Raw genomic sequence first — 27,864 nt, 5'->3', positions numbered from 1 at the left:
TAGGACCTGAGATTTCTGACGTTCTCAAGCACGTGGTTTATAAAATGATTTCGTTAAGACACCTCTGAGGGAAAGGTGACAAATAAGTTCCTTGTCGCTTGAACGTTAATAATCGGGTGGAAAAGAAAACTCCCTTATGTGATTTAAGGTAAGTCTGAGGTCACACCGGCAGGACACCGGAGGTGGGAATCAAGCGTTCTCACTAGAACCTTGAAAGAATGCAAAACTGAGTCTGCGAGCATTGGCAATTCTCGGGGAGGATGGTCCTGAGCTGTCATCAGCTTCTCATAGAAGCCAAGCGACCCCAAGAAGTGCAGGATCCCTGCCCTACACGACGTCGTGAGGGACCCTGAGCAGTAAACGCAGAAGGGTTGGGACTTGGCAGCGTGACCCCTGGCTTTGGAGGGCGCGGGAAAGGCCGGGCTCTGGGAGATGCTCCCTTGCCCTCACCGCAGGCCCGGGGTCCACTCTGCACAGGGATGCCCTTGTCCCTCCCGCAGCCGGTGTTGGCGACCCGCTTCCCCGAAGCCCGCCTCCTAGCGGGTCCAGCCCGCGGCGCGCAGGCTCGCGCGCTCCCTCCCGCCTCCATCAGCAGCTGGGCACTCATTTTCCCGGCGGAGGGAGCGCGCCTGCCGCGCCAAGTGCTGCGGCAAAGAAGATGCGCTGACGTCGCGGAGAGCCGGCAGTCGGCGCGGAGCGGCCGACGCGCGCGTGCGGGGTCGCTGCGGGGCTGGGCGGTAGGGTATTGGGCCGGGCCGGCGAAGGGCGGCGGCCGGCGCTGAGCAGTGCCCGCGGGGAGACCGAGGCGCCGAAGGGCGGGGATGAGGGGCGCCGGGGCCTGCACCTCTCCCGGGCGCGCGCGCGGCCCCGGGGGCGCCCAGTGACGGAGGCGGCGGCGCCCCTGCCCGGCAGCGCCGAGCCCGCTTCGCCAGGGAGCCCGCTTCGTCAGGGGGCCCGCTTCGCCAGGGAGCCCGCGGCCGGCGGTGGCCGGCATGAGGAGCGGCCGGGGCCGGGCCAGGCCTCGCTGACCCCGGCCCTGCGCGGCGCCTCCCCGTTTCCGCCCGGCCTCTCGGCATGAGCGCCGGCTCGGGCCCGGGGCCTCGGCTGCCCCAGCTCGGCGGCCGGCGGGCGCGCTCGGGGCCGGCGGGCCCGCGGTGCTGATCGCCGCCCGCCCGCCCGGCCGCCCGCGCCGACCCCGGGGCGCGGCCATGGAGGTGGTGGGCGACTTCGAGTACAGCAAGCGGGACCTCGTGGGACACGGGGCCTTCGCTGTGGTCTTCCGGGGGCGGCACCGCCAGGTGAGCCCCGCCGGCCGGGCCGGGCGGCCGGCGGCGCCTGAGGCGCGGTCGCGGCGGGTGCGAGGGGGCGGCGGCGGGTGCGAGGGGGCGGCGGCTGGGCCGCGCCGGCAGCGCACGGACCCTCCCCGGTGGCCAATAATTGCAGACCCAGCGGAAAACCGGCCGGCGGTCCGCGAGCCCGGGGCTTCCCCGACTCGGTGTCGCCTTTCCCCACGCGGGGCCCGGACGGCCCCACCGGCCTCAGTCCCCGGGGCTGGGCGGGGCGCGGGGAGACCCAAATCGACCCGTAAGCGGGCTTAGCTTTTTTTTTTTTTTTTTTTTAAAGCTTCTGCTGTTTCGCAAACAGGCCCCCAGCAGGTTTTAGGATCTAAAGAATTTGGAAAGGCACCCCGGGAGTGGAAATAATCCTGGAAGGCTTGGGGCAAGGGGCAGGTCCAAAGGGATGGCCTGGTTGCTTAGCCGATAAAGTAATAAATACTACTGACTTTATCATGAGAGTAACTTAAAACTCAAGGGAAAAAAAATAGCGAAAACACGTTTAATCCTACCTAGCTGTCAAATCCTGTTTTCAGTTAACTATACCACCTCCGAGGTTATCCTCCATAACTTTTAAATAGTTGTAAATAAACTGTGTCCTTTTTTCACTTAATGCTTGTTACTACGTGGTCTTCATATTTATTTTTACTGGCTATCTTGCAGGACATTAGCTTGCTACACCTTTAATTTATAAAATAATTTTCCTGTTAGAGATTCGGGTTCTTTTCTACTTTTCTTCTCAGTGCTGTTACATGAATTTGCTAAAAACATCGTTATGCTTATAGATTTTTTTTTTTTTTGCTGTTGCATTGTTTCTGTGGAATAATTTGCAGGAGTAACTGTTTTTTCTTTCCAGAAAACTGATTGGGAGGTAGCTATTAAAAGTATTAATAAAAAGAACTTGTCAAAATCACAAATACTGCTTGGGAAGGAAATTAAAATCTTAAAGGTATGTTTCTTTATGTGATATTTCATACTAGATTAAAACTTAAATGGATACATGATGACATCCTTTGCAATTTTGGTAGTTGGCCCCAAGTTTGAGAATGTTCACCTGTCGCTTTCATTTTTTGCATGCTCAATTTTTTGAAACATTGAGTACTGGGAAGCTGTTTTTAAGAATAGATGTTTGTGGCTCTTGGCCAATGCTTAGAGGGATTAGATGAAAACTGCTTTTAGCTTCTCATCCTTTCTTTCCCTTAGTTATTGCCTTATTGTTTGAGAAGAGGCAGGTCCCTCTTACACATTATTTATCTCTTCTACTGATTCCTTTCATGTTATAGTTAATTTTTTTGGGGGGGGGAGAAATGGGGGCAGTTGCAATCTTTCTTCCTTATAAATTGAACAAAGTTACTTTCCTTGGAAGTGGTCTTTTTATTTTTATTTATTTATTTAAAGTGGTCTTTTTAGATCACTCACAAGCACTGTTATCCAAGTGGGATGCTTTGAGGGAAAAAAAGAGTTCGTGGTCAAATAAGTGTGGAAAATCCTGTTTACTAAATACTTCTTGGAGAGTGACAAAGCACTTGACTCATTAAAGAAAGTCGAAAAAAATTATACAATGAAGAGACCAATTTAGGTGTGTTTAACCCAGTGTTTCCCAAAGTAATATAAACATGGAACCTTCATCTAACATTCGTCAGAACTACTATTCTCTGGACAGCTCTTTGGTAAGAATTATAGCTTGTTGAAGTATACTTCGTGTTCTTTTAGGCAAATGGTGCTTTTTAAAAGCACTTTGGAATTTTATGCCTTTCTTGTTGTATATTAAATCTGAAAGACTAGCAGAAAGTATGTGGTCATACTAACTCTGACCTTTATTTTGTAAATGAGAGTACTCACCTTGTTAAGAGTCTAAAAAATTAGGACAGTAAAAAAATATTTAGGCCCCAAGTAAAGTTTGATCAGGCACATTTGTTTTTATTCTTCAGTAGACTGAATTGTTTTAATCTAGTAACAGAAGTATGGTATACTAGAAGTAGTATAAATGGATATATATGTGTGTGTATACTTAATTTTATTTGTGTATTGAAATATTATAATTATTAGAATAAATACAAATATTTTGAATTCTCGATTTTCTTAACAGGAACTTCAGCATGAAAACATTGTAGCGCTCTATGATGTTCAGGTACCTTATTTTGGATTTTTAAAGAAATATTTGTATGTTAATAAAGAACTTAAATTTTTTTCTATTTCATACAAATCTAAGTGAATCTTAACAGAAATAGAAAATTGCCTTATTCTTGTTGAAAAGATATATAGCTTGAGCTGTGTGTTTATTAATTAAGAATTTGTTTACAATAGGATAGGGCAGAAGGATAAAATAAATAATGGGCTGCATGAGTAAACTTACTGACAGATAATATACTATAGGAGTAGTGTTGTCTTAGGTCAAGTCCAGATCTAGCATCTCTGTGATAAATGTAGAAAGGACTATTTTGAGCTATTAAAAAAATCAGGTAGAGCTTTTTTCTTATTGCAAAAGCAACATTTGCTAATGGTGGAGATATTAGACAATACGTGGAATAAAAACAAAGAAACTCTGCATATTCATCTAGATTTGTCTGGGATTATCGCCATGGCATGCAGTAGAGTTGCATTGTATGTGGAGGTGGGAAGGCTGGGTTCTGAAGTTACTTTCTGTTTTTTTTCTTTTAATAAATTTATTTATTTTATTTATTTTTATTTGTGGCTGTGTTGTGTCTCCGTTGCTGTGCTCGTGTTTTCTCTAGTTGCGGTGAGCAGGGGCTACTCTTCATCATGGTGCGCGGGCTTCTCAGTGCGGTGGCTTCTCTTGCGACTCGCGGGCTCTAGGTGTGTGGGCTTCAGTAGTTGTGGCTCGCGGGCTCAGTTGCTCTGCAGCATGTGGGATCTTCCCGGACAAGGGCTCAAACCTGTGTCCCCCTGCACTGGCAGGCGGATTCCTAACCACTGCGCCACCAGGGAAGTCCTCAGAAGTTACCTTCAAAGGCAGCATTTCTATATAGTCAAAATTACCCTTGGAAATCCTTTTAAAAAGGCCAACTTTGGAGAGAATTCCTGGTTTTTGGGTGGAGCACCAGAGCAAGTAGTTGGCTTATATTTGGGGGCCATATTGTGTTTTATAAATCCCTGAATACTGGAATCACACTTGGCCAGTGATATGCACCCAGTGAGAGCCCCAGGGGTCTGTTACTGATGAGCACGCGTGAGGTTTGAGGGGCTACGGTGGCCAGGCGTTTGTAAGTGCAAGGAACAGAGGAGCAAAGCCGTGAGCAGAACGAAGTCCTTGCTCTTAGTGTGCTTAATTTTAGCGGACTGCTCTCTATATGTCCTTTAAAAATATATATATATAGTCGTTTTTCGTGTCATATCATACCACAGAGTATTTATATTTAACTAAACCCATGTTATAAGATGTTAAGGTTTTTCCCATTGTAAAAAAAAAATGCTACGAGGAGAATACATACCTTCTGAAGATACCCAATTATTTCCTGTAAGTTGAGTTTCTAGAATTGGAATTACTAGGAAAAATAGCATGAACAGTTTTAAAGTTTTTGATGACAGTGTGTGATTGTTCTCCAAAAATGTTGCAGTTTAAACTCCACACACAGAATATGTGCGTGCTGTGGGTATAGTTTATTACCTATTTAAATAGGTGTAATTTACTCCTTCATTTGAGAAATTTCAAAGCAGCCTAGAAAGAAAGGGGAGAAAAGTTTAAAGTAAAACTGATCTGATGTCAGAGTCCCTATTGAAATGTTGGTTCTCCTCAGAGCTGTTTGTGTGGTTGTTTTAGTCTCTGTAGATAGAGGGCACCACGTGGTACAAGTCAGCGCCTCGTACAAAAATTGTTAAATAATATTAACTCTTAATTTCCCATCTTTTGAGAAGTGCAGAAAACCCTGTCAATTTCCGAGTAGGTCTTGCTTTCAGGGTAGAGAGTGTAGTTGGATTTTTTCTATCAGAATGAGAAATATTTAAAAGTACTGGTTTTGGCTGCAGAATGAGGTAGCATCAGGGAGAACATGTACTCAGAAACCAGAATTAAGGAACAGTTGGGAATGTCAAGGTGACTGCATGAGAATGTTTACTGTTTTGTGCATTGTGTACTCCTGGAACTAATTTGTAAAAATAAACTTAAGAACCATTAGTCGAATGAATCTAGTCTTCAGCGTTTGGCTGTCAAGTAAACAGAGTTCGGATTTGCTTCCTGGATTCCGACCGTTCATCAAGGGGTACAGGGTGTTGGCACCATTCTCACTGGCCATCTCTTGTGGAGGTCCACCTCAAGTTTGTGTGCACTTTGATGAATTGAGAACTGTTGACATTGTTTGTAGTGATCAGGTTTCAGTTTGGATGACACTTAAAAAGAAACACATTTTCCCTAATTACAAAAGTAATATATGCCCACAGTTAAAATATTCCAACATTGTCAACACAAATAAATTGGAAAAGACATGGCACTTCCCAGAGACAACCACTGTTTGTTATGTTTATTTTAGAGTTTTCTAAATAGATATATGAATCTATAATCAAGTGGGAGGAGGCCGGGCTCCAGTGAGGGCGGGGAGAACAGGTCAGCTTCCCCTGCAGATGCGGCCTCTGGGAGGAGCTGACAGGAGGGACGAGCTAGCATGAGGACCTGGAAGAAGGGATGTGGTGGGAGTGCAGACGGGAGGTAGGAGTAGTGCTGAGTGATGCAGGAGAGGGTGGAGGGGCCACATGGGGTGGATCTCTAGTTTGAGGACAGTGCAGAACCATTTGGGGGGTGATACCATGTCTGTTTTTCAGAAGATACATATCTTTGAGCATTCTGGGCATGAGGTAAATATTGTTAGTTGGGAATACTTCCCTGCATGAATGTCAGTGATCTGGATAAACATCCACCTCTTGGTAATTTTTAGTATAGTGAGAAAAAGATGCATTTCATAGAGGGTGCTGGCAAACTGAGACAAAATGAAGTTGGACGTCTATTTTCATCATTTTCCAAAATAACTTTTAGATGAATTAAAGGCTTAAATATGTAATCTAAGAGCTAGAAAGGTATTTTATATCAAGATAAACTCAGAAGCCATAAAAGTGGTAGGGACATACAAAATTTAAAAAAAATTATTTCATAGCAAATAATATTGTGAACAAATTGACAGCCATAAAAAGGAACAAACTTGATAGTTGCCATAACATATGAATCTCAAACGTTATGTTGAGAAAAAGAAGCCAGCTATATACAGCTATTGTGTGATTCTGTTTTTGTGAGTTTCAAGAGGAGACGGGACTCAGCTAGGGTGATAGAAATTGGGGAAAGCAGATCAGAGGTTGCTACTTGGTATCAGGGACGGACAGAAAAGGGGTATGTGGGAACTTTCTGGGCTGATGGAAATGTTCTGTATTTTGACTGGAAGCGTAGTTATGTGGGTGTATACATGTGTCACAAGTCTTTGTACACTTAAATCTATACCACAGTAAAATGCAAAAACATGGAGTTGACGAATGGCAGTTTTGAGAAAATTGGTACAACCTGAAAGGTGACGGGCTGACACCTAAAATGTATAAACCTCGCAAATTAAGGAAAAGACAACCCAAAGAGGAAGTGAGCAAAGGATACAAATTGTTGGTTCTTATAAGAGAAATAAAAATGGCTAAGAAATACATGATATTCATGAACAAGTAGGGAAATGTAAATTAAGGTAACAGATGTCACTTCTCAGCCTTCCGGTGGGCAAAATTAAAAAGTGCAGTAATTCTTACTGGTGGGATTGGGGGGAGGTGTAAGCTATTCTCCTGTGTCACTGGCACAAATGCGAACCGCTAGAATGTTTTGGGGATGCTGTCTGGCGACACCTTGCCCCCATGCCCTGAAGAATAGTCCCAACACTGCGGTCAGAGCCCTCCCCCCGTAGTGCAGGTAGGGCGTGTCCCTCCTCTGTGCGGACCCCATTCCTGTGAGTGAAAGCCCAACCCCGTTGCCCCTGGCTCTGGCTCCCCTGCTCTGTGCTTCGCTGCTTGTGTTCCGTCCACTCGGGCTTCCTTGTGGTTCCTGGAGCACTGTGTCCCCTACAGGGAGACTGTATGCACAGGACGGTCTCCGTGTCTGTAGCCTGCACAGGCACGCCCCAGCCTCCTTTAGGTCCTTCTTCAAGCGCTGTGCTTTCAGGGACGCTTTCTTTAGCCACCTAAATAAAACTGCAGTCCCTCCCCAGCGCGGTCTCCCCTCCTCCCAAGCACCTATCACCTCTAACGAGCTCTGCAGACGTATTTCTTCCGTTTGTTGTCTTGCGCCTGACCCTCCCTTCTTAGAATTGAAGACTGGGGAGAACAGGGCATTTAACTCTGTTGGCTTTCTGCTGTATCCTCAGGACCTGGAATAGTGTCTTGTATATAATAGGTAGTTAAAAAATCTTTCAATGAGGAGAAATATCTGTCATCATTAGAAATACACACCCTTTTATTAAGCAACCCAGATTCCTGGGCATCTGTCCCAGAGCCATAAAAGCTTGAGAATTAGGATGTATGTCCAAGAACCAATATAGCTTTGCTTATAATGGCCCAAACTAGAAACAAGTGATGTTCCTTAGCAAGGGAATAGCTTAATAAATGGTGATATAGTCACACTATGACATATAACACACTTATGAAAAAGGGTTGTCTGTATGTAGTTGACCTGGAGGGATTTCTTTGGTGTATTACTGAGTGAGGAAAGCAAGGTTCAGACATCTATATATGATATCCCATTTTTTCAAAGTAAAGTATGTGTATGTTTAACTTATGATTGTATGAGTAAAAGAAAGATATGGAAGGATATTAAAATTTAAAAAACCTAGCATGTACATGCTTCCTTTGGGTGTGAATATGTGTACAAGTATTATAGATGCATGAAAGCAAGACCACTGAGATATTAATAGCGCTTCTTTCAGATGGTGAGATTAAGGTGATTTTTTAACTTTCTTCCTTCAGATTTTATGTATCTTAAGTTTTTGCAATAAGCACATACTTTTTTTTATAATCAAGAAAAAAAGCAATTTTCTTCTTTTGGGGAAAGGGGAAGACCTACTTTTGCTTTCTTTCTTTCTGTAATCCTTGGGCAGTCTTCTGATTATGAATTAGCATTCCAGGTATTTTTATGCCAGTTAGGGAGTATATATAGAGAGAGTATTAGACCTAATCATTATGGTTAGAGAAAGACATATTCTCCATTATAAATTAATAGGCATACGAGTTTCTTAAAGTGTGTAAAACACTGGCTACTCTGTGGAGAGTGGGCACGGGTGGATATGGGGCCACCATGCTGCAGGTGTTTGGGTGGGTGAAGGCACCGGTGGAAATGGGGAGGCCTGGACAGACTGATGGAACGTCTAGGAGGCCGGGTTGATAGGACTTGGGTACTGTAGGAGGTGAGGAAGAGGGAATCAGAGTTGGCAGCTCTTTGTCCTTTGTGCTGAAGTGGTTTTCCCGGCCCTCTGGTCTGCTCCCTGCCCCTTCCTTGGGTTCCATTAATTTGCTAGAGTGGCTCACAAAGCTCAGAGAAAACTTACCAGATTACTGGTTTATTATAAAAGAATGTAACACAGGAACAGCCAGATGGAAGAGATGCTTAGGGCAAGGTATCCACCCTGAGTGGGCCACTCTCACCAGATTTCATCATGTTCACCATCCTGGAAGCTCTTGGAAGCCTGTCCTTTTGGGTTTTTACGGAGGCTTCATTATAGAAGAGGAATTTCTGGATCATAGGCTATGCATAGGCCTAGCTTATACTGCCAGCGTATTGGCTTACACTCCCACCACATTTCGTCAGTTTGTCACGCCACATCCTTGCCAGCACTCAGCAGTGTTAGCCATTCAGGTGATGAGGTGTCTTATTATGATTGTGATTGGCGTTTTCCTGATGATTCCTGATTTGAGTACCGTTTGTAAGTTTATTAGTCATTTAAATATCTTTTTGAAATTACTGTAGAAGCTTGTTTTTCTATTGGGTTGTCTTTTTGTTATTAATTTGTTAGAGTTCTTTATATATTGTGGATATGAGTCGTTTGACAGATATGGGTGTTGTGAATGACTTACCCACTCTGACTTGCCTTTTTGCTATCTTAACCGTTTGTTTTGGTGAGTAGAAATTCTTAATTTTAATGTAGTCCAGTGTATTGTTTCTTCCTTTTGTATTTAGTGCTTTTGTATCATATTTAAGAAAACTTTGCCCACCCTAGGGTCATGAGGATATTCTTTGTTTTTCCCCAGAGTCTTTATTGTTTTATCTGGCACATTTAGCTCTATAATCTACCTGGAAATGAGTTTGTATGTGGCGTGAGGTAGGGGTCACAATTCATTTACTTTTACAAAGGGGAGCCAGTTGATCTGTTGCTGAACCGACATCCTTCCCTTCTGTACTGTCATCTCTGCATTGCGAGCTCACATGTGGGGGCCTGTTTCTAGACTCTTTTCTGTCCCCTTAGCCTTTACCTCACTGTCTTTTTCAGTATAGTTTTATGATATCTAGTATCATACTTGATATCTAGTAGTATAAATTCTCCAACTTTTATTTTTCTTTTTCTGCATGATATTTAGTTATTCTTAGCCTTTTGCATTTCCACATACATTTTGGAATCAACTTGTCAACTTCCACACATGCACAAAACCTCCTTCGATTTTGATTGGGACTGTACTGAAACTTAAGGAGAATTTCTTTGTGGAAAGCTTTTAAATTATAATTCAGTTTCTTTAATAGATACATACCTTTTCAAATTTTCTACTTCTTGTCAGTTTTAGTAAGTTGCGTTTTTCCTCAAATTGTTTTTTTTGTTTGTTTTTTGCGGTACGCGGGCCTCTCACTGTTGTGGCCTCTCCCACTGCGGAGCACAGGCTCTGGATGCGCAGGCTCAGCGGCCATGGCTCATGGGCCCAGCCGCTCCGCAGCACGTGGGATCTTCCCGGACCGGGGCACGAACCCATGTCCCCTGCATCGGCAGGCGGGCTCTCAACCACTGCACCACCAGGGAAGGCCCCTCAAATTGTTTTTCAGTGTATTCGTTTCATGCAAATTTTGGCATACTGGCATTGAGTTGTTCATAATGATATCCTTTTTTCCCCCTTCTTTTTAGAGAATAGGTGTTTTTTTTTTATCAAGTTAATAAGGACTTTGAGTAGGGAAATGTTAAAATGAAATTCATTATGTTTGGTTTTGTTGGTGGAAGTTCTGGGGAGTAGTTGAGGATGTGGATGTCTTAACATTAGAAGGGAGGGTAAATATATATTCAGCTTTGGAAAACCCTTGGTGTGGTCTGGCTCACAGGTATGTTGGCCTCACTTCTCAGCCTTTCTGACCCTACAAGCATTTCTTAGTTCCCTGGGCTCCAGTACCGTTTCAGTTTTGATTTGTATATAGATGGCTTGATTGGTTTTGCTAAAAAATGAACGTTTTTTTTCTCCTTCCTTTGCTGACTCTTCCGGGCTCTTGCAGCTCCTCCTGCTGCAGGTTACTCTGGTGCTTCATGTAAAGGACGGGCCTTTACGCAAGCGGGGTGTTGGAGAGAATGATTGAATCTGTGGAGATTTTCATTGCTTCAAAGGTGGGCAAAGGAAGGTCTGCCCGAGAAGTCAAAGATGTTAAAGTATTTCTGCCTTATTTATTGAATGAGTGAGTGAATGTTTGGGGAAACTAAGTGGTTATGTGTACCCCCAAAATTGTGAAAACCAAGACGGGAATGTGTCTTTGTCATATTGAAGGAACAGAAGTTCTTTGTGTCTCCTTAGCCTCCCCTTAGGCGTCCTCGCTCTCTTTCCTCTGCAGTAGCTAGGGTATGGAGCTCCTACATGATTAAACAACACTGGTTTGAGATCAGATTTTTGTATTTTATACTTGAGAAGAAGAAAATTTTGTTGAAAGGTATGTTTAATGATTTCTCATGTGATAAAATGTCTTCCCTTTGCCAGCAATTCCCAAGTAATGTGATTGCCTTCAAATATACAGAAAAACAAAGAACTAAGCATCCTGGATCATGTATTCCAGAACTCAGATTGTGCATTTAGTGTTGCTAGGGAGGATTTATCAAGTCATTGCTCCAAATCGTAAACTTTTCAAAGTGGAAGTGCTTCCTTGAGGACCAGAGAATCCTTCCTTTTTTCCACAAGCGGTAAATTTACCATAACCATAACCAAAAGATGAATCTTTCTTCCAAAAGATGAATCTTTCTTTAGTTCTTTCCATGAATAGAATTGAACTCTTTGATGACTACATTAGTGTCATTGAAGCTGAGGTGCTATGTCATTGTTTTGGGGATTTTAAATTTCACTTACGAATGGATTTTGTGAGTTCATTTTACTTGTTTAAAATGGACACATGTACTTTTTTTATTAACTGTCATTATTTTTAAAATTTGTGCTTAATTTTTTCTCTAATCTAAACCATATTTAATATGTTTACTTTCAGGAATTACCCAACTCTGTCTTTCTGGTGATGGAGGTAGGTAGTATACAGGTTTCTGTTTAATTTATTTCAAATTTCTTTTGATTAATAGGTACTTCAAAATTGATGGTAGGTTATTTGAAAATTTGGATTAATAAAGTTGATTCAGTGATTTAGATTCTATTTTATAAGGAATATAAAATTTTTAAATGTTGATTCTATAATTCTTATAATTTGTGAGACTTGATTTATATTATATACAAATGTATTTTTAATTAAAGTTAACTGATAATGAATTGAATTAAGCTTGAAGCAGTGTCTTATTTTAATTACTTTTTCTTTTATATATCAGTATTGCAATGGTGGAGACCTGGCAGATTATTTGCAAGGTAATTTTTTTACTTTGTCAGTGCTCAGTGTAGTAATGTGGTCTGGTTAGTCTTCATTTACTTCTGAAATATGCTACCCCTGTTTTCTGTACTTGTATAGAAACATTCAGGAAATATTTGTGTATGTGTAATTGTGGTCACTTTGCTGACTGACTGTCATTTGTTGTGGTTTTGCTCCTAAACTTTGCTTGTGTATAAGTACTTGTTTATGTGTGCCTCTCTCGGACAGTTTGAGAGGTAGGGCCTCTCCCCAAGAGAGAAAAACCAACAGAATTTCTCTTCAAAAGATGCTAGTGGGCTGCTGTCAGTGAACCTTTAGTCCATTTCATTTACTTCACAAAAACAAAACAAAACAAAGCAAACCAGAATGGAAGAATGTATCCAAGAATGTGTTTATTAATGTGAATGTTGCTCGTAAATTTTTTAAAATGTTATAAGGGATTAAGTGTAACCTTGAAATTATTATGTGGCCCAGAGGTAAGATATTTTGTGGCCCAGGGGTAAGATTTTAGTACTGGATGTTGCTAGTATCTAAAGTGTATTCATGTAGGACAGTAAGTGCTCAAATCAAATTGTGTCCCTCAAAAGTGCTTTTTAAAACGACGTTAGGTGAGGCCAGCACCTACTTTCTCTCCCCTTAAAGATACACGGGGAGTAGGCAAAAAGGGAGAGGCTCGTCACGCAGCCTAGAGACAGGCCATGACAGTTGCTTGTGAAAACACTAAGACAGCAGTAAATACACACACAAAGGGTATGGACAGCTTACAGAAGAGGAACAACATATTTCAAATGTTCAAGTAAACGAGGAGTGCAATTGAAAATGAGATTTTAAAAATCTTTAGAATATATTGCTGAGGTTTGGAAAGCCATGTAGAAATAATGTAAAGAACACAAGGATTACTCCTCCTAAATACAGCTGAAGCTCCTGTAGGCCCTTCTGTGATCCAACTCCGGTCCCTCCCGCTTAGAGACAGCCATTATGCTGAACTCAGGAGTTTAGTCCATGTGTGTTTTTGTATTTCTCTGAGATTCTTTTTAAAGAAATTCTCAGTTTGATGAAAAGATTTTTCAAAATGTCATTTCCTAGTGGATACCGTGCAGAGACAGGCACTTTCTTCACTGCTGGGGAAGAGGAGTTGGAGCTAGAAGACACCTTGCCTTTACCTTCTGGTCCGCCTCTGAATCTTGAACTCCTTGACTGCTTAGTGATCCTGATGAAAGCTCCTTTCCCTGGGGTCAGGTTGAGGGGCACCTTAGCCGTTTAGAGCCCTCATTGGAATATCAGTTTCCTTCTTTCACAGAAATCCTGTTGGACTGACATAGGTGCTGATGCTGCTGTAGCAGATTTGTTAGCTTCGACAGCACTTTTGTCTGTGATGTTGAGCTCTGCATTGGATATTCCAGAGCAATAGTGCTAGAACAGGAGACCCAAGAGTAAAGAGCTTACCAGAATGCTGCAGTCAGGCAGGCAGGCTGGTTTGCAGTAGTTCTGTTGTTCATATAACTTAATCACTATGCGATTTTGGTCATTATTTAACCTCTCCCTGGTCTCTAGCTGCCAGTTGAAGAGACATGTAAACTAAATTTGGTCCTTAAGGAATTGTCTAGAATTAAAGAATTGTCTACTCTTCAATATGGTACCATGGACCACGTGGGACTGTTGAGCTCTTGAAATGTGGCTAGTCTGAATTGAGATGTGCTGTGATATAAAACACACGTTGGATTTTGAACACTTCATAGGAAAAAAGAATGATTATATCTTAAGTTTTTTATATTGATTATAGGTTGAAATGATAATATTTTGGAAGTAGTAGATTAAATATATGTTAGTCCACCAGTTTCTTTTCATGTTTGAAAATGTGGCTACTAGAAAACTTGAAGGTACGTATGTGACTCATATTATATTTCTGTTGGAGAGCACTGGTCTGGAAGGTCTGGCGGCCGGAGGTCTGGATGTTCTAATGCCGCTAAATCACAAGACACCTATTTAGTCCTTTTATTTGCTTTGATAAATAAAGTCCCTTTTCTATCGAAAGATAGAAAACAAATTCTATCAATTGCAAGTTTTAAATAAGACAAATTGTAGAGTAGTTGGTAAGCTGTACTTTAATTCTAGCAGATATCTTCAGTGTGGCAGCCACAGCTGAGCCTGCCCTGCTAGGGCGAACTGCTCAAGAGTTCATTCATCTGAGAGTTTTCATGATAGCTGTACCTTTAAAATGTTAAACTTTTAACGTGAGAATTTCAATTTATGGGATTGTGTTGAGAGTAGGCATCCTGTGTTCATAGAAATATGTGAATTTTTTACTGTCATTTGTGCCCAGAAGCAGCCTAAACTAGGTCATTAATTTTTCCCCACAGGAACAGTGTTAGAATTTGGACTCTGAATCAGATAAACCCTAAGTCTATTCAATAGTATGTCATGGGGCAGTGATACTGGTTCTAAGCAGCCGTAGTCATTTAAAGTAGCGAAATTTTTCTAAGCCCTAGAATGAAAATGTAAATGAATGAAATGGAAGAAACTGTACCATCCTTTTTTTTTTTTTTCTCCCCCCGCTGTACGTGGGCCTCTCACTGTTGTGGCCTCTCCTGTTGCGGAGCACAGGCTCTGGACGCGCAGGCTCAGTGGCCATGGTTCATGGGCCCAGCCGCTCCGAGGCATGTGGGATCCTCCCAGACCGGGGCACAAACACGCGTCCCCTGCATCGGCAGGCAGACTCTCAACCACTGCACCACCAGGGAAGCCCTGTACCATCCATTTTTAAAATTTTATTTATTTATAATACATTTAATTAATTTATTTATTTTTGGCTGTGTTGGGTCTTAGTTGCTGTGCACGGTTGCTCTCTAGTTGCGGCGAGCGGGGGCTACTCTTCGTTGTGGTGCGCGGGCTTCTCATTGCGGTAGCTTCTCTTTTTGGGAGCACGGGCTCTAGGCGCGTGGGCTTCAGTAGTTGTGGCTCACGGGCTCCACCAGGCAGGCTCAGTAGTTGTGGCGCACGGGTTTAGTTGCTCCGTGGCATGTGAGATCTTCCCAGATCAGGGCTCGAACCCGTGTCCCCTGCATTGGCAGACGGATTCTTAACCACTGCGCCACCAGGGAAGCTCTACCGTCCATTTTAACTGTTTCAGTGTAATTTAAGTAAGACATTACAAAAATAAAGCTCTAGTTGTTGATTTGATGCTCCCACTAATGTGCAGTCATTTATGTGTTGCCACCTGCAGTAAAGTAGATCTGGAAGAATATACTCCAGAGGTAAACAGTGTTCATTCATCTCCGGGATGGGATTAGGGAAGATTTCACTTTTCATATGTTTTAGCGTATTTGGATTTTTATTTTTTAATAGCATCAGGAAAAGAACTCCAAAGAATTTTAAAAAGTGGATAGGTTAAGAACTACCCTCACAGAAAAAAGTATTAGATAATTTTTTTTAAAGTACATTTATTTATTTATTTTTGGCTGTGTTGAGTCTTTTATTCATTGTTGCGCGCGGGCTTTCTCTAGTTGCGGCGAGCGGGGGCTACTCTTTGTTGCGGTGCACGGGCTTCTCATTGCTGTGGCTTCTCTTGTTGGGAGCACGGGCTCTAGGTGTGCGGGCTCAGTAGTTGTGGCTCATGGGCTCTAGAGCACAGGCACAGTAGTTGTGGTGCACGGGCTTAGTTGCTCCATGGCATGTGGGATCTTTCTGGACCAGGGCTCGAACCCGTGTCCCCTGCATTGGCAGGTGGATTCTTAACCACTGCACCACCAGGGAAGGCCAATTTGGTAATTTTTAAACCAGGGGGATTTAGTTTATTTGAAAATGTTAAGGACATAAACTGTCACTTAATGTGTCATTAAAATGATTTTTAAAAAATAATTAATTAATTAATTAATTAATTTTTGGCCGTGTTGGGTCTTTGTTTCTGTGCGTGGGCTTTCTCTAGTTGCGATGAGCGGGGGCCACTCTTCATCGCGGTGCGCGGGCCTCTCACTGTCGCGGCCTCTCTTGTTGCGGAGCAGAAGCTCCAGACGCGCAGGCTCAGTAGTTGTGGCTCACAGGCCTAGTTGCTCCGAGACATGTGGGATCTTCCCAGACCAGGGCTTGAACCTGTGTCCCCTGCATTGGCAGGCAGATTCTCAACCACTGTGCCACCAGGGAAGCCCCTAAAATGATTTTTAAAGTAATATTTCACTTGTTCTGAGTGTTAATGTTATTTCTTTCTTAATCTTAAGTGCATATGGAAAGGTTATAAAGAGCATATTCTAGAGTTGTATGGGCAGAAGTATGTTCACAAAGGCTTTAAAATGGGGCCATGGATATTAAATCCCTAATGTAGATTCAAGGAATGACTTTTAGAACCACTGTCTTGAAGTATATATTTGTGTACTGCCCACATTTGAGTACTTATGTGCCAGACCTTTTTCTAAAGTCTCTATTACTAAATATGCTGTCTTGCTTGATTGTTACAACAGCCCCGTGTGGTTAGTCTATTTTCAGCTTTTTATAGATGAGGATGGGCACAGAGGTGTCATCTTCCAGGGTCACGCAGTAAGTGGAGGAGCTGGGATTTGAACAAAGGCAACCTGACTCCAAACCAAGCTCTGTTCCATTACGTGCTCCAGTGTGCGCGTAGAAACACTGCTGTTTGCTGAACAGTGACTACCCTCAGATCATTCCTACCACCTCTTCGTAGTACCGAAGACATGGCTTCTTACGGGTGTCTTTAGTTAGGAGAGATGCTGCAGTGAGGCGGTGTGTTGGCAACAGGGAGATGGGAGGAGACAGGTGTAGGGCCACCAACCCCGGCAGGCCCACGTGGAAGGGATGCCCAAGTCTCGCCATCCAAGCAGTTCACCTGTTTTTAATTCGTGCTCAGGTAATGGTTGGAATTAAATGTGGACATTTATTCCAGGTATTTGACATGAAGGGGCCTTATTTTTGGCTTGTGGAGGAGACTCACATTTGTTGAGCACCTCTTGTTATGCTCATTCTTCCCAGTAAAAATGCGAGAGGAAAGCCAAAGAGGAACACCAGTGAAAATGAAAGATGCAAGTGTAAATCAGTTCTCTTTACAACAGATTGATTAAAAATTTTGAGATATCCGCTCTCTCTTCACAGACTTAAATTGTTAAAGTAAAAACAGTGAGAAAATGCGAATCCCAGTTCCGTACTCCCTCAGTGTTCTCCTCAGAATGTGCAGATGATACTTGAATGTTGATGGAGCGCCTTTTCTCCCAGCTAAAGGCACTCTCAGTGAAGACACCATCAGAGTCTTTCTGCATCAGATTGCAGCCGCCATGCGGATCCTGCACACCAAGGGGATCATCCACAGGGATCTCAAGCCCCAGAACATCCTGCTGTCCTATGCCAATCGTAGGAAGGCCACTGTCAGTGGTATTCGCATCAAAATAGGTACCTGGCTCTGTATTGTCTCATGCAAAGAACGTTTTTGGGACTTGGTATTTTTAGATAATTTTAGTTCAGCTTTGTTAGAATGATGGACTTTGTTGAGGCACTTTTAACATTTTTATTGAGTTCAGTGAGGTACATTTGGATATGGGAACCCTTTACATTATTGGCAGCAGGCACTAGACGGGGCCAAAGACCCCATGCTAGGAGCTCTGAGTGCGACTCCCAGCAGGAAATCCTGCTTCTTCTTATCACAGGGAAGCTAATGTATCATGGTTGCTGGCAGCAAATTAATAACCCTGATTCTTTACAGCTTGTTGGATTTTAACGTGAGGGACCTGAGAGATCATTTAGTTCAGGCTTCTTACTTGGAAGTTTTTTTAGCACTCTCAGGATTATTTGAAGCAGTTTATAATGCTAGATTTTTTTAAAAGTTTTTCTCTTCGTTGGTGGAAAAATGATTATTTAGCAGTATTTTAAGAAATCTCTGATATTTTATGGGTTACATCTGGTATCTGGAGGAGGACAAAAACAGCTCCAGTTCTATACTGGTATTGATATTGGATGAGAGCTGTATTAATGGATCATGTGTTATAATTAGCATTTTCTCTTGCGAAGTGTGGCACTTCCTTCTTGCTTACAAAACTAGCAGAGCAGTGACTTGTGCAGTTGGTGATGACTACTGTTTCTTAACTTGTTGAAAGTGAGGTAGCTCTCTTTGGTGGACAGTCTTATTCAGTAAGCTTTAATTTCTCACAGTTCTTTTGTACCCTCCTATATCTTTAAAGAATCATATGATCTGTGTTAACTGAGCAAAGATATCATTTGATTTTCTCCTTTTCATTTTGTGAAATAGCGGATTTTGGTTTTGCTCGTTACCTACATAGTAACATGATGGCTGCAACGCTGTGTGGGTCTCCAATGTACATGGTGAGTGAGTGTTTGCATCCTTGTGTGTTTACAGCACAGCAGCATAAGCATTGGAATTTAAGTATAATACTTGTTTCCAAGTAAGATGTGATTTTATATATAGTCTGAGTTTTTACTATATTACAAATGTTAATTCTATTACTGATAATGATATAATGCAGACGTCTTTCACTTTAGTATAGCGGACTGTGAAAGTCTGTCATCTTTCCCCATTGGCATTTATTTTTTAACATGATTAGTTAGTTATTATGGTAGAAATCTCCTGTTAGATTAAATTGAAAACAAAAGTTGATGAAATATGGTCATGCTATACATAATGTATAATTTTAGGAATACTTAAAAATAAACCTTTTGGGGCACGTACCTCTTCAGCTGTAGGGTGTAGTCATCTTCTGCATGTTGTCTCTTTAGACAGTATCCCTATATTGTAGAAGTGTTTTCCATCAGTGTCACACTTAACAGCTGAAAAAAATCTTAGTTTTCCTCTTTATCCTCTCCTGTGGTTACTGTCAGGTCTAATAGGGTGAAGCTGTGAAACTTCTGAACTAATGTGAGGTGTTAAGCCTGGAAGTTCCTTAATTCTGGAACTTCAGAATCCTGTGAAGTAAATAAATGTACCTGTTTCAGTTTTAATTTAAAATGGTTTTATGTTCAATTAGGGTTTCTTCTAATGTAAAACCACTTTGAGCTAAGGGAACTAGTAATCAAAGTGCAAAAAAAATTTTTTGTATTAGACTTACTTTTTCCTGATCATAATCTTACTGCTTATTTAGTAAATGTTATAATTTAATATAATTAAATACTATTTTGCACTTCTTGAGTGTGAAAGTAGTTCAGCCTTGAACTAATAACCTTGAGGGTAGACAGTGCTTGGGCTGATTATTAAAGGGAGGTGGCTCAATAAGAAATTTATTAAGGACAATAAATAAAAATGTTATGCCTGGAAAATAAAATTTCACTATCTTTTAAGTGTATTTGACATTCCTATTTAATGCCATGCTTGCCTTGATTGATGGTATTTTTAAAAAGCAACATCTAATGAGAGGGTGGGAAAATAGCTGTGACAAAGCAGCAGAGAAAAAAAAATTTTATTTTTTTGGCTGCTCTGAGCAACATGTGAGATCTTAGTTCCCCGACCAGGGATCGAACTCACGCCCCCTGCATTGGAAGTGCGGAGTGTTAACCACTGGACTGCCAGGGAAGTCCCAAGATAGTTTTCATTATTGTATTTTGCATAACAGATTTTCCATTATTTTAAAAGTTTTCAAATGACAGGAATAATATAGCAAACACTTGTGTACCTACCATCCGTATTTAACAAAGTTAACATTTTGTCATGTTTGCTTTGATCTTTTTTTTAGAAACAAATAAAGTATTTCAGAAACGGTTCATGTGCCCTCCGTAGCCTTCCTTTTTCCATTTCCCACTCTCCTACCCCAGAAGTAACCTCTATCCTGTAATTGGGGTATATTTTTCTTTATTATTATTTTAATACTCTTTTTGTAGTTTATGTGTCCATAATATTATATAGAAATGTTTGTTTCTGCAACTTGCTGCTTTTCATGCGCCGTTGTTTCTGAGATTTACCAGTAAGCCTCAATGTAAGAATGTGGTTCTGTATTCATTGCAGTATCATTTGATTAGGGCAATATCACAGTGTGTTGTTTTTATTTTTGTGGTTTTGTTAGGAGTATGACCTTTTCCAGCTAATTAATCCATACATATTAATTATGTAAATGACCTAATGCATGTCTCTTGAATTGTTTTATCCCCAGGCTCCTGAGGTTATTATGTCTCAACATTATGATGCCAAGGCCGACCTGTGGAGCATAGGGACAGTGATATATCAGTGCCTTGTTGGAAAACCACCTTTTCAGGTACCTTGACTTTTTTTGGATGTGCTCAGTTTGGGGATCTTCTCATTTTGCAGTTGCCTTTGACTTATAAAATGGGGAATACAGTTGACCCTTGAACGATGTAGGAGTTAGGGGTGCTGACCCCTTGCAGTGGAAAATGTGCTGTAACTTTACAGTCGGCCCCTTGTACTTGCCGTTCTGCATCCGTGGGTTCAACCAACTGCAGATCGTGTAGTACTGTAGTATGTATCGAAAAAAGGTTCCTGCACAGTTCAAACCCATGGTGTTCAAGGGTCACCTGTACTTTGAAAGCAGTGTTTCTGTTTCCTCTGTGACTTATTTTGATTTTGTTAACAGGCAAAACTGCTGTAGTGAGCCAGAACATCTTTCGCTTTTTCCTTTTTTATCTGCCTTCCCTAGTAGTTGGACTGGGCCTGGGGCCGCTTAGGTTCCCCAGGCTCATAAAAGCTGGTGCAGCTTAGCTAACAACCTGGTGGGAAAGAGGTGTGAACAGTGATGTCAGCGCTTCCTGCTTAGCCTTGTTTTGGGGTCCTGGAATCCACGTGAGGGCTAGGGCAGGTCTGGGAAGATCACTGGAAACTGTCCCCAGCTCTCTATTCCTGTCACTGCTGGGTGAGAGGTAATTATTTAGGCTTTATGGAAGTTACTTTGAGTAGGTCTTCCTCTCCCTTAACATCCTGCCAAAAAGAGGCCTCCTAGGGTATAATCACAGTGATTCCTCTTGAGTTCATACTGCCCAGTTACAAAGAGGAGTTTTGAATCTGAAAACTGGAACAGAGTGAAATTATTTGCCCAACATGGTTTTTAAAAGTCGGTGACACAGCCAGGTTGAACACTTAATTTCCCAACCTAGTTTGGGCGTAGAGACAGCTTCACTAATTCAGCAGCGCTTATTATGAGGGTGCTGCGCGTTACTATGGCAGAAGAGTAGCAGTCATCTGAGTTCTCTTCCTTGAATCCCTCAGAGGTAAAATACACCCTGATCTTACACAGTAAAAATACACCTGTGGGTAGGCCATGTAACCTCCAGAGTAGTGATTTTCAGGCCTTTCTGAGAATCTGACCTCAGAAAAGGTACATTATTATGCCCAGATGCGCAGAATTCACGTACAATTTCAGAAGTTTTTTAAGTTCCTGGTGCCCATCTATGGCTCCTTCAGCATTCCATGGCTTTCAGGTTCAGAGTCTCTGTTCTATAGCAGAATGTGAGCTTTGATCATATGATTTGGAATTTTTGCCCTTAATTGTTTAGGAAATTAAACCTTTTTCTTCCCTTTTTTTTTTTTTTTTTTAAAACAGGCTAATAGTCCTCAAGACCTACGGATGCTTTATGAGAAAAACAGAAACTTAACGCCTAGGTATGTGTTTTGATTACACTGGGTTTTACCATTTGTCGGTGCAGTGTTATCTATTTGAATTCTATGTGTTTTATGTTTTTCCGTTATTGAATCTTTTTTCAATTAACAGTAAGGAGAGCTTTCATTTTAACAGGAAATTAGAAAATTACTAGTGTATCGTAGGTGCCTGTGTGCTGTATCATTTTCTTTCTTTTTAAAAATGTTAAGTTTATTTAAAAGAAAAACCTACAGAAGTTATATGTGTTCTTTGAGGGGAGGGAGATGCAAACAGAATAGATGTGCATAAAGTAGAAAATAGCTAGGCTTTCCCCTAGAAAATAGCTAGCTCTAAAATAGCTAGAGTCCCCAAGTTAGATGTAACGTATTTTGTTTAATCAGATCCCTGTTTTCATTTTTTTGGATACTACAAACAGGCTTTACTGAGGAGAGATTGTGTATGTGTGTGCGTGCGTGCATGTATACACACATTTGTGCATTCCTTTAGGATGGACTCCTAGAAATGGAATTGTTGGGCTTAGAGACACTCTCTCCAGCTCGGCTGGCCCTGTTTGCACTGCTGAACAAGCAGTGCGCTCCTTTCCTGCGTTCTACCAGCAGGGGTTGTTACCAGTCTGATGCCTCCCAAGCAGGGCCAATTAGCTCTTCATTTAACTTGCATTATTCTCTTTACTAGTGAGGTTGGCTCGCTATTTGTTTAACATCCTTTTGTGTGTTTTTATTCTGTGAATTACATATTCCTATTACTCACTTTTTTTTTTTAATTGCCTTGTCCTTTTTTATTGGATTTCAGGAAGCTGTGTTATGTCTCACTTGTATTTATTTAAGCTCTGCCCTTTTGCAGATGGAATTGGAGGTGGCTGTTTGTCTAACAGAGAACTCTGTAGCAACTGTTAGTGCTAGGTCGACATTGTGTTAAAACTCAAGATGGTCTGTGCTTGTGAAGTGCTGTGTTCTTGCAGATATTCCAAAAACAGCAATAAGAAGCACGATGCAAGAATCTTCCCAAATTGATGCTGTTTTTCAAAGGCAGTTGCTTAGTGTTTGTTTGTTTGTTTGTTTTTTCCTTTAAGGAATGAAGGTCTACCATGGTTCTCTTGGTATAAAATGTAGTGTTTGTGAAACTGTATATACATTTTCATTTACTGTAATGAAGGCGAAAGTCGTGTAGTTAATATATAAACTCACCACTTAGGTGGTTTTTTTTTCCTTTCCCCCCCCCAGCATTCCCAGAGAAACATCACCTTATTTGGCTAATCTCCTTTTGGGTTTGCTTCAGAGAAACCAAAAAGATAGAATGGACTTTGGTAAGTAATATTTTCAAATTTTGTATGTATGCTAGTTTCTAATTTTATTTTTGTGTATTCAAAAAAGTTTTTTTTTAATTTATTTTTTATTGAAGTATGGTTGATTTACAATGTTGTGTTAGTTTCTGGTATACAGCAAAGTGATTCAGTTACACATATGTATACATTCTTTTCATATTCTTTTCCATTATGGTTTATCACAGGTTGTTGAATATAGTTCCCTGTGCTATACAGTAGGACCTTGTTGTTCATCCATCCTATATATACTAGCTTGCATCTGCTAATCCCAAACTCCCACTCCATCCCTACGCCCCTACCCACCTTGGCAACCACATGAAAAGGTTTTTTTAAAAGACACTACAGATGTTTCAGAAGAAAATGAAAATCAGTTTTACTTTTCTTTCTATCTCTTTGTCTTTTTTCTTTCACATATTTTGTAAATGTATGGAAGGTATATAAATAGTTAATATAATCAATAATTTAGAAGCTATTATCCTATTTGTTGTTTCACTATTGGCCGATGTTTCTCATGGTCACAGAGCAATCTCAGTTTAATTTCTCCCTCGGAAAGATAAAAATATTTACCAAACTACATGACTAAAGTTTAATTCCAATTTTTACCACACTTTAAGAAAAGATATGTTTAGACTATTTCATCTTTCCGCCATACAGAAACTATTAGAGCTACTGTCTACTGAGAACATTTACGGGGACAGTGAACCGAGTGCTTCCGAGTGGGAGGTAGTTTAGACTAAACCTGACTTCAGCTCATTCCTGATTGTGTATTACCTGGAGAACCTCCGTGCTGGGCTGTGCCATTCTCCTTGTCTGCTCTGTGCTATTTAGTAACATACAATTTGGAGACTTAATGAAGAATGAGATGGTCTTCGTGAGGTTTTAAAGAAATAACGCAATTATACATACAGGAAAAGAGTAAATTAATGAACTGCCATGTACTCACCTACTTATTTATCTTTATCTAATTAGCAGGCTTACTGTGTAGGTTTTATCCTTGGTGAATAGCGGAAGAAACTAAAAATCAAATTAATAGCTTTTTTAAAAATGTGAAACCAGCTGTAGGAATATTTCTTCTGGGACAGGAGAGTAGAGTTTATTATACAAATCAGCTGTCTAAGATTTCCCATTAGGACAGTTAAGAGCCATAGTTCACAGAGCGATGAGCGAGGGCCTGGTCACAGTTCTCCGTGCCCTTGTCTGTTTGAGGACAGCACACACTAGAGGACACATCTGCTTTAGTCGCCTCAGGGGTGCTGTGCTGGTAATGGACACTCTGAGAATTCACACCATTATTTTAAAATTTTCATTCATTAAGAATTACTTATAATTTGATGGGTTTTATGGATGATTTATAAAGTAACGTGCTTTTACATTTAAAGGAAATGGAGTCTATGTAAAGAAGTTAATAATAATTATGTATGATCTCAAGGATATTATGTTGACTACATTGACGAGGTTAACCTATCTGCAAAAATCAACATCAGTTTAATGGTTGCATTCTCATTTTCATTATAGAAGCATTTTTTAGCCATCCTTTTCTTGAGCAAGTTCCAGTAAAAAAATGTGAGTACCCACTTTTTACATTTCTACTTAAAGAGTGAATGCAAGCTTAAGGAAAAATTAGTATTTGGTATTATAAAATTAATTTTTTATGTGCTTCTCAAGATTTCATTGAGCTTTTCTTAAATATTTGTAGTTGTGTTTATTTAATTACAATTCTGTTTTTCCTTCCAAGTCCAAATTGAAAGAGTTTAGTAATTACTGCATTTTTGGTTTCACCCATGGGAGCTGTAATAAGTAGGTGAATGTAAATTTTTGGCCAACACAAAGCTGTAGTAGTTGTGACAGGTTTGCTAGTGGACAGCTCGTGTAATCGCACTCCATTCGTCGGTGTTTCTCCCCCAGCCTGCCCGGTCCCGGTGCCCGTGTACGCCGGCTCTGCCTCTGAAGGTCCCTGTAGCAGCTCTCCATCCTGTCGCTTCGCCTCTCCACCTGTAAGTCCTGGTTGTATTAAAGGTAACGTTAGAGCCTGTGTTATTGCATCTGCTCACAGAGCCTGCAGATACGTCGTGGGTATTCTCTTTATGTGTGGAGTTTCCTAGCGCAGCTGAGGCCTGGGCAAAGAGTGCTATTGTTGAGGCCCTCGGTCTGGACTCTGCCTTATCTGGCTGTGCACACTCCCCTCTGACTGGTGGACACAGTACTCTCACCCTTTCGTGACCAGTGAGGTGGGGAAAGATGTCACTGTGACACGTAGATAGGTAGTTCGCATTTGTTTCATGAATGTCATAAACACCGGTCTGGACAGTTATCGTACATAGAACTTGCAGTGGTGGACGAGTGCCCTCTGAGCGGACTTCACTGCCTTAGGCCCCGTAGTCATGGTGACTGGCCCTGTGAGCCGGCTCCACTGCAGCCTCTTCCCTCCCCAGGGCTGCCCGAGCCGTGCACCCCATGGCCATCTTCCCTGCAGTCTCAGTGCTTCTTCCTGATCCTGAGAACTTACGGCCACTTCTGGTCATTCCTTCCTTCTGCTCTGCTCTCCCAGGTCTTGCCTTTCCGACTTCTGTGCTTTTCTGGACTTTCCCCCACATCTCTCTTGCTGCCTGAGAGGGCTGTGACCTTGAGACTTTTCACAAGCCAAGGTCCAGGGGCCGTTGTGTCAGCCACTGCAGGTATTTTCCAGACTGGCCTGGCAGACGTGCATTTCTTGAATTCTGCTGGCAGAAGGGTCGGGGAATCGCAGAGGGAGCTGGTTGGGTGATTAGCAGCTTGAGGCTTAAGAGTCTGGGGCTTGGGAGCGTCCACATCCCTGACTTGCCATATTACCTATGACAGGTGACTCGGTGTCTCTGAGCCTGTTTCTCATAAGTAAAGTGAGTATAATTTACCCACTTCATAGAGTTTTTTAAGGATAAATGAGCAAAAGCACCTGCTCCAGTGCCTGGCACACAGTAATACTCAGGAAGTGACAGGTGCAGTTATTCTTATTTTCCAGGAAACCCAGTACCCCACAGTGAAAGCAGATGCTGCGGCAGCCTGTTGCGAATGGATGAGCCCTAAAGCTGGCAGGAAGCCCTTCTGCACAGCCCTGCAGGCTCAGACCAGATAGACTAATAAGACTTACATTACATTCCCATGAATTTAAAAAAACTAAGAGGAGAAAAAAGTGGTGTGTATTTCCAGTTTCAGTCTGGAATATAGGAAAACACTGGATTTGGAGCGACTGGGGAGAAATGCAGAGGAACTGCAGGGAAAGACCGAAGGCTCTGTTTGGAGCCGGGCAGGACCAGCCTCAGCGCTGGCCCTGCTGCTTGCTCACTATATCCTACAGGGCAGGTCAGTTCCCAGGCTGAGCTGAGCTTCCTTGTCTGTAACGTAGGTTACAGAGGCCTGGTTAACCTCTGGTTGAAGGGGAGTGGGTGGTAGTATGTAGTGAGTGCTTGATAACTGTAGCTACCATGATGGAGCACGTATGTGATACAAGGTGATACAAGGTGACACGCGGTGTGAAAAGCAGAGATGGTGCTGGAGAAGGACAGCAGGGGAGAAGCTGAGTGTGGGAAAGCCTGGGGGATGGTAGGACCCCAAGGGAGGAGAAAGAGAGGGGCCGCCAGGAGGGACGCAGCTGGGAAGTGCTTTGACTGGACAGAGTGTGCTGGGCTTTTGTTGGATGGGGATGCTTTGAAAGGGAGCGCAAGACAGCAGCGTGTCTTGGGCCGCTGGGAAGAGTGGAACAGGTGCTCGCAGGAGGAGGGGCGAGGGGCGGGGTAGGGGAGACATACTTAGATGCTCAGAACTTTGGTGGAAAAACCTTTTTTAGAAGGCCTTTATGACAAGCTAATGCTTGAAGTGAAAATAACAAGGAAATCTGGAAATAAGAGGAGAGCAGGAATAATGTAATGTAATGTAATGTAATTTCCAGTTAGTGAGATTAGAAAATGGGATGATTTGTTAGGCCTTGCTTTCAACAGTCTGCAAAAGTGAGAGGACTTCCTATAGGCACTGCCTTCCTTCCTAGGGCTGCAGCAGACTCTTGTACTGAGGGTGGATGCATGCAGGCATGCCCACGTAACATTCTCTTTTTTACGTTCTCACACAAATATCCAGCCGCTACTGTTTGTGTTCTCACACAAATATCCAGCCACTACTTCATTCCAGAGAAATCTTTGAAAGGTGAAAAACAAAAACTCTGTAACAAAAAGCTCAAATCACTCTTTTAGTTAGGATACTGGGTATAGGCTAAATGCTACTTAGATAATATCTCTTGAATATCTATTGCTTTAGTCACATTTATTAAATGCCTACTTTCTGTGAAGTTTTGGTTGATACCAGTGGAAGATATGACCAGGTCCCTTCACTGAGGAGCTTTTAGTTTAATTGTGTGGAGAAGAGGCAGGTAAAGCATCGCTATAGAAGCATATGTATACACGCCTTTACTGCCTGTGGGAGTGTGGATGAGGGGCATGAAATCAGACTAAGAAGCCAGCACAGATGCTCAGGAGAGGCACTGAGCTGAATTTTTTGTTTTTGTTTTTTGTTTTTTTATTTATTTATTTTCGGCTACGTTGGGTCTTCGTTGCTGCACGCAGGCTTTCTCTAGTTGCGGCGAGCGGGGGCTACTCTTCGTTGTGGTGCGCGGGCTTCTCATTGCAGTGGCTTCTCTTGTTGTGGAGCACGGGCTCTAGGTGGGCGGGCTTCAGTAGTTGTGGCACATGGGCTCAGTAGTTGTGGCTCGCAGATTCTAGAGCACGGGCTCAGTAGTTGTGGTGCACGGGCTTAGTTGCTCCGCGGCATGTGGGATCTTCCTGGACCAGGGCTTGAACCCGTGTCCCCTGCACTGGCAGGCAGATTCTCAACCACTGCGCCACCAGGGAAGCC

General features: G+C 42.2%; 1 protein-coding gene across 5 annotated transcripts in view; it reads left to right on the top strand.

The window, feature by feature from the left end:
* Positions 1-1,205: 1,205 nt before the first annotated feature.
* Positions 1,206-27,864, top strand: part of ULK2 (unc-51 like autophagy activating kinase 2) — a gene marked incomplete at its 5' end in the record, with an annotated part of 67,159 nt that continues 40,500 nt past the window's right edge. For 4 of the 5 annotated variants that reach the window (XR_014298288.1, XR_014298289.1, XM_082678411.1 and 1 more), the window contains 12 exons: positions 1,209-1,298; positions 2,191-2,283; positions 3,424-3,465; positions 11,740-11,772; positions 12,068-12,104; positions 17,326-17,499; positions 18,353-18,426; positions 20,202-20,303; positions 21,603-21,661; positions 22,883-22,965; positions 24,499-24,546; positions 24,889-24,977. Coding sequence is in view for 3 of the 5 variants with exons in the window: in XM_082678411.1 (XP_082534537.1) it covers positions 1,209-1,298; positions 2,191-2,283; positions 3,424-3,465; positions 11,740-11,772; positions 12,068-12,104; positions 17,326-17,499; positions 18,353-18,426; positions 20,202-20,303; positions 21,603-21,661; positions 22,883-22,965; positions 24,499-24,546; positions 24,889-24,977 (924 nt within the window). Of the gene's footprint in view, positions 1,299-2,190; positions 2,284-3,423; positions 3,466-11,739; positions 11,773-12,067; positions 12,105-17,325; positions 17,500-18,352; positions 18,427-20,201; positions 20,304-21,602; positions 21,662-22,882; positions 22,966-24,498; positions 24,547-24,888; positions 24,978-27,864 lie in introns of all 5 variants that reach the window. The other variant, XM_082678412.1, reaches the window with a different exon arrangement.

This window comes from Grampus griseus (assembly GCF_964374135.1).
Source record: "Grampus griseus genome assembly, chromosome: 20".
NCBI lineage: Eukaryota > Metazoa > Chordata > Mammalia > Artiodactyla > Delphinidae > Grampus > Grampus griseus.
This window is presented reverse-complemented; position numbering and strand designations above follow the sequence as displayed.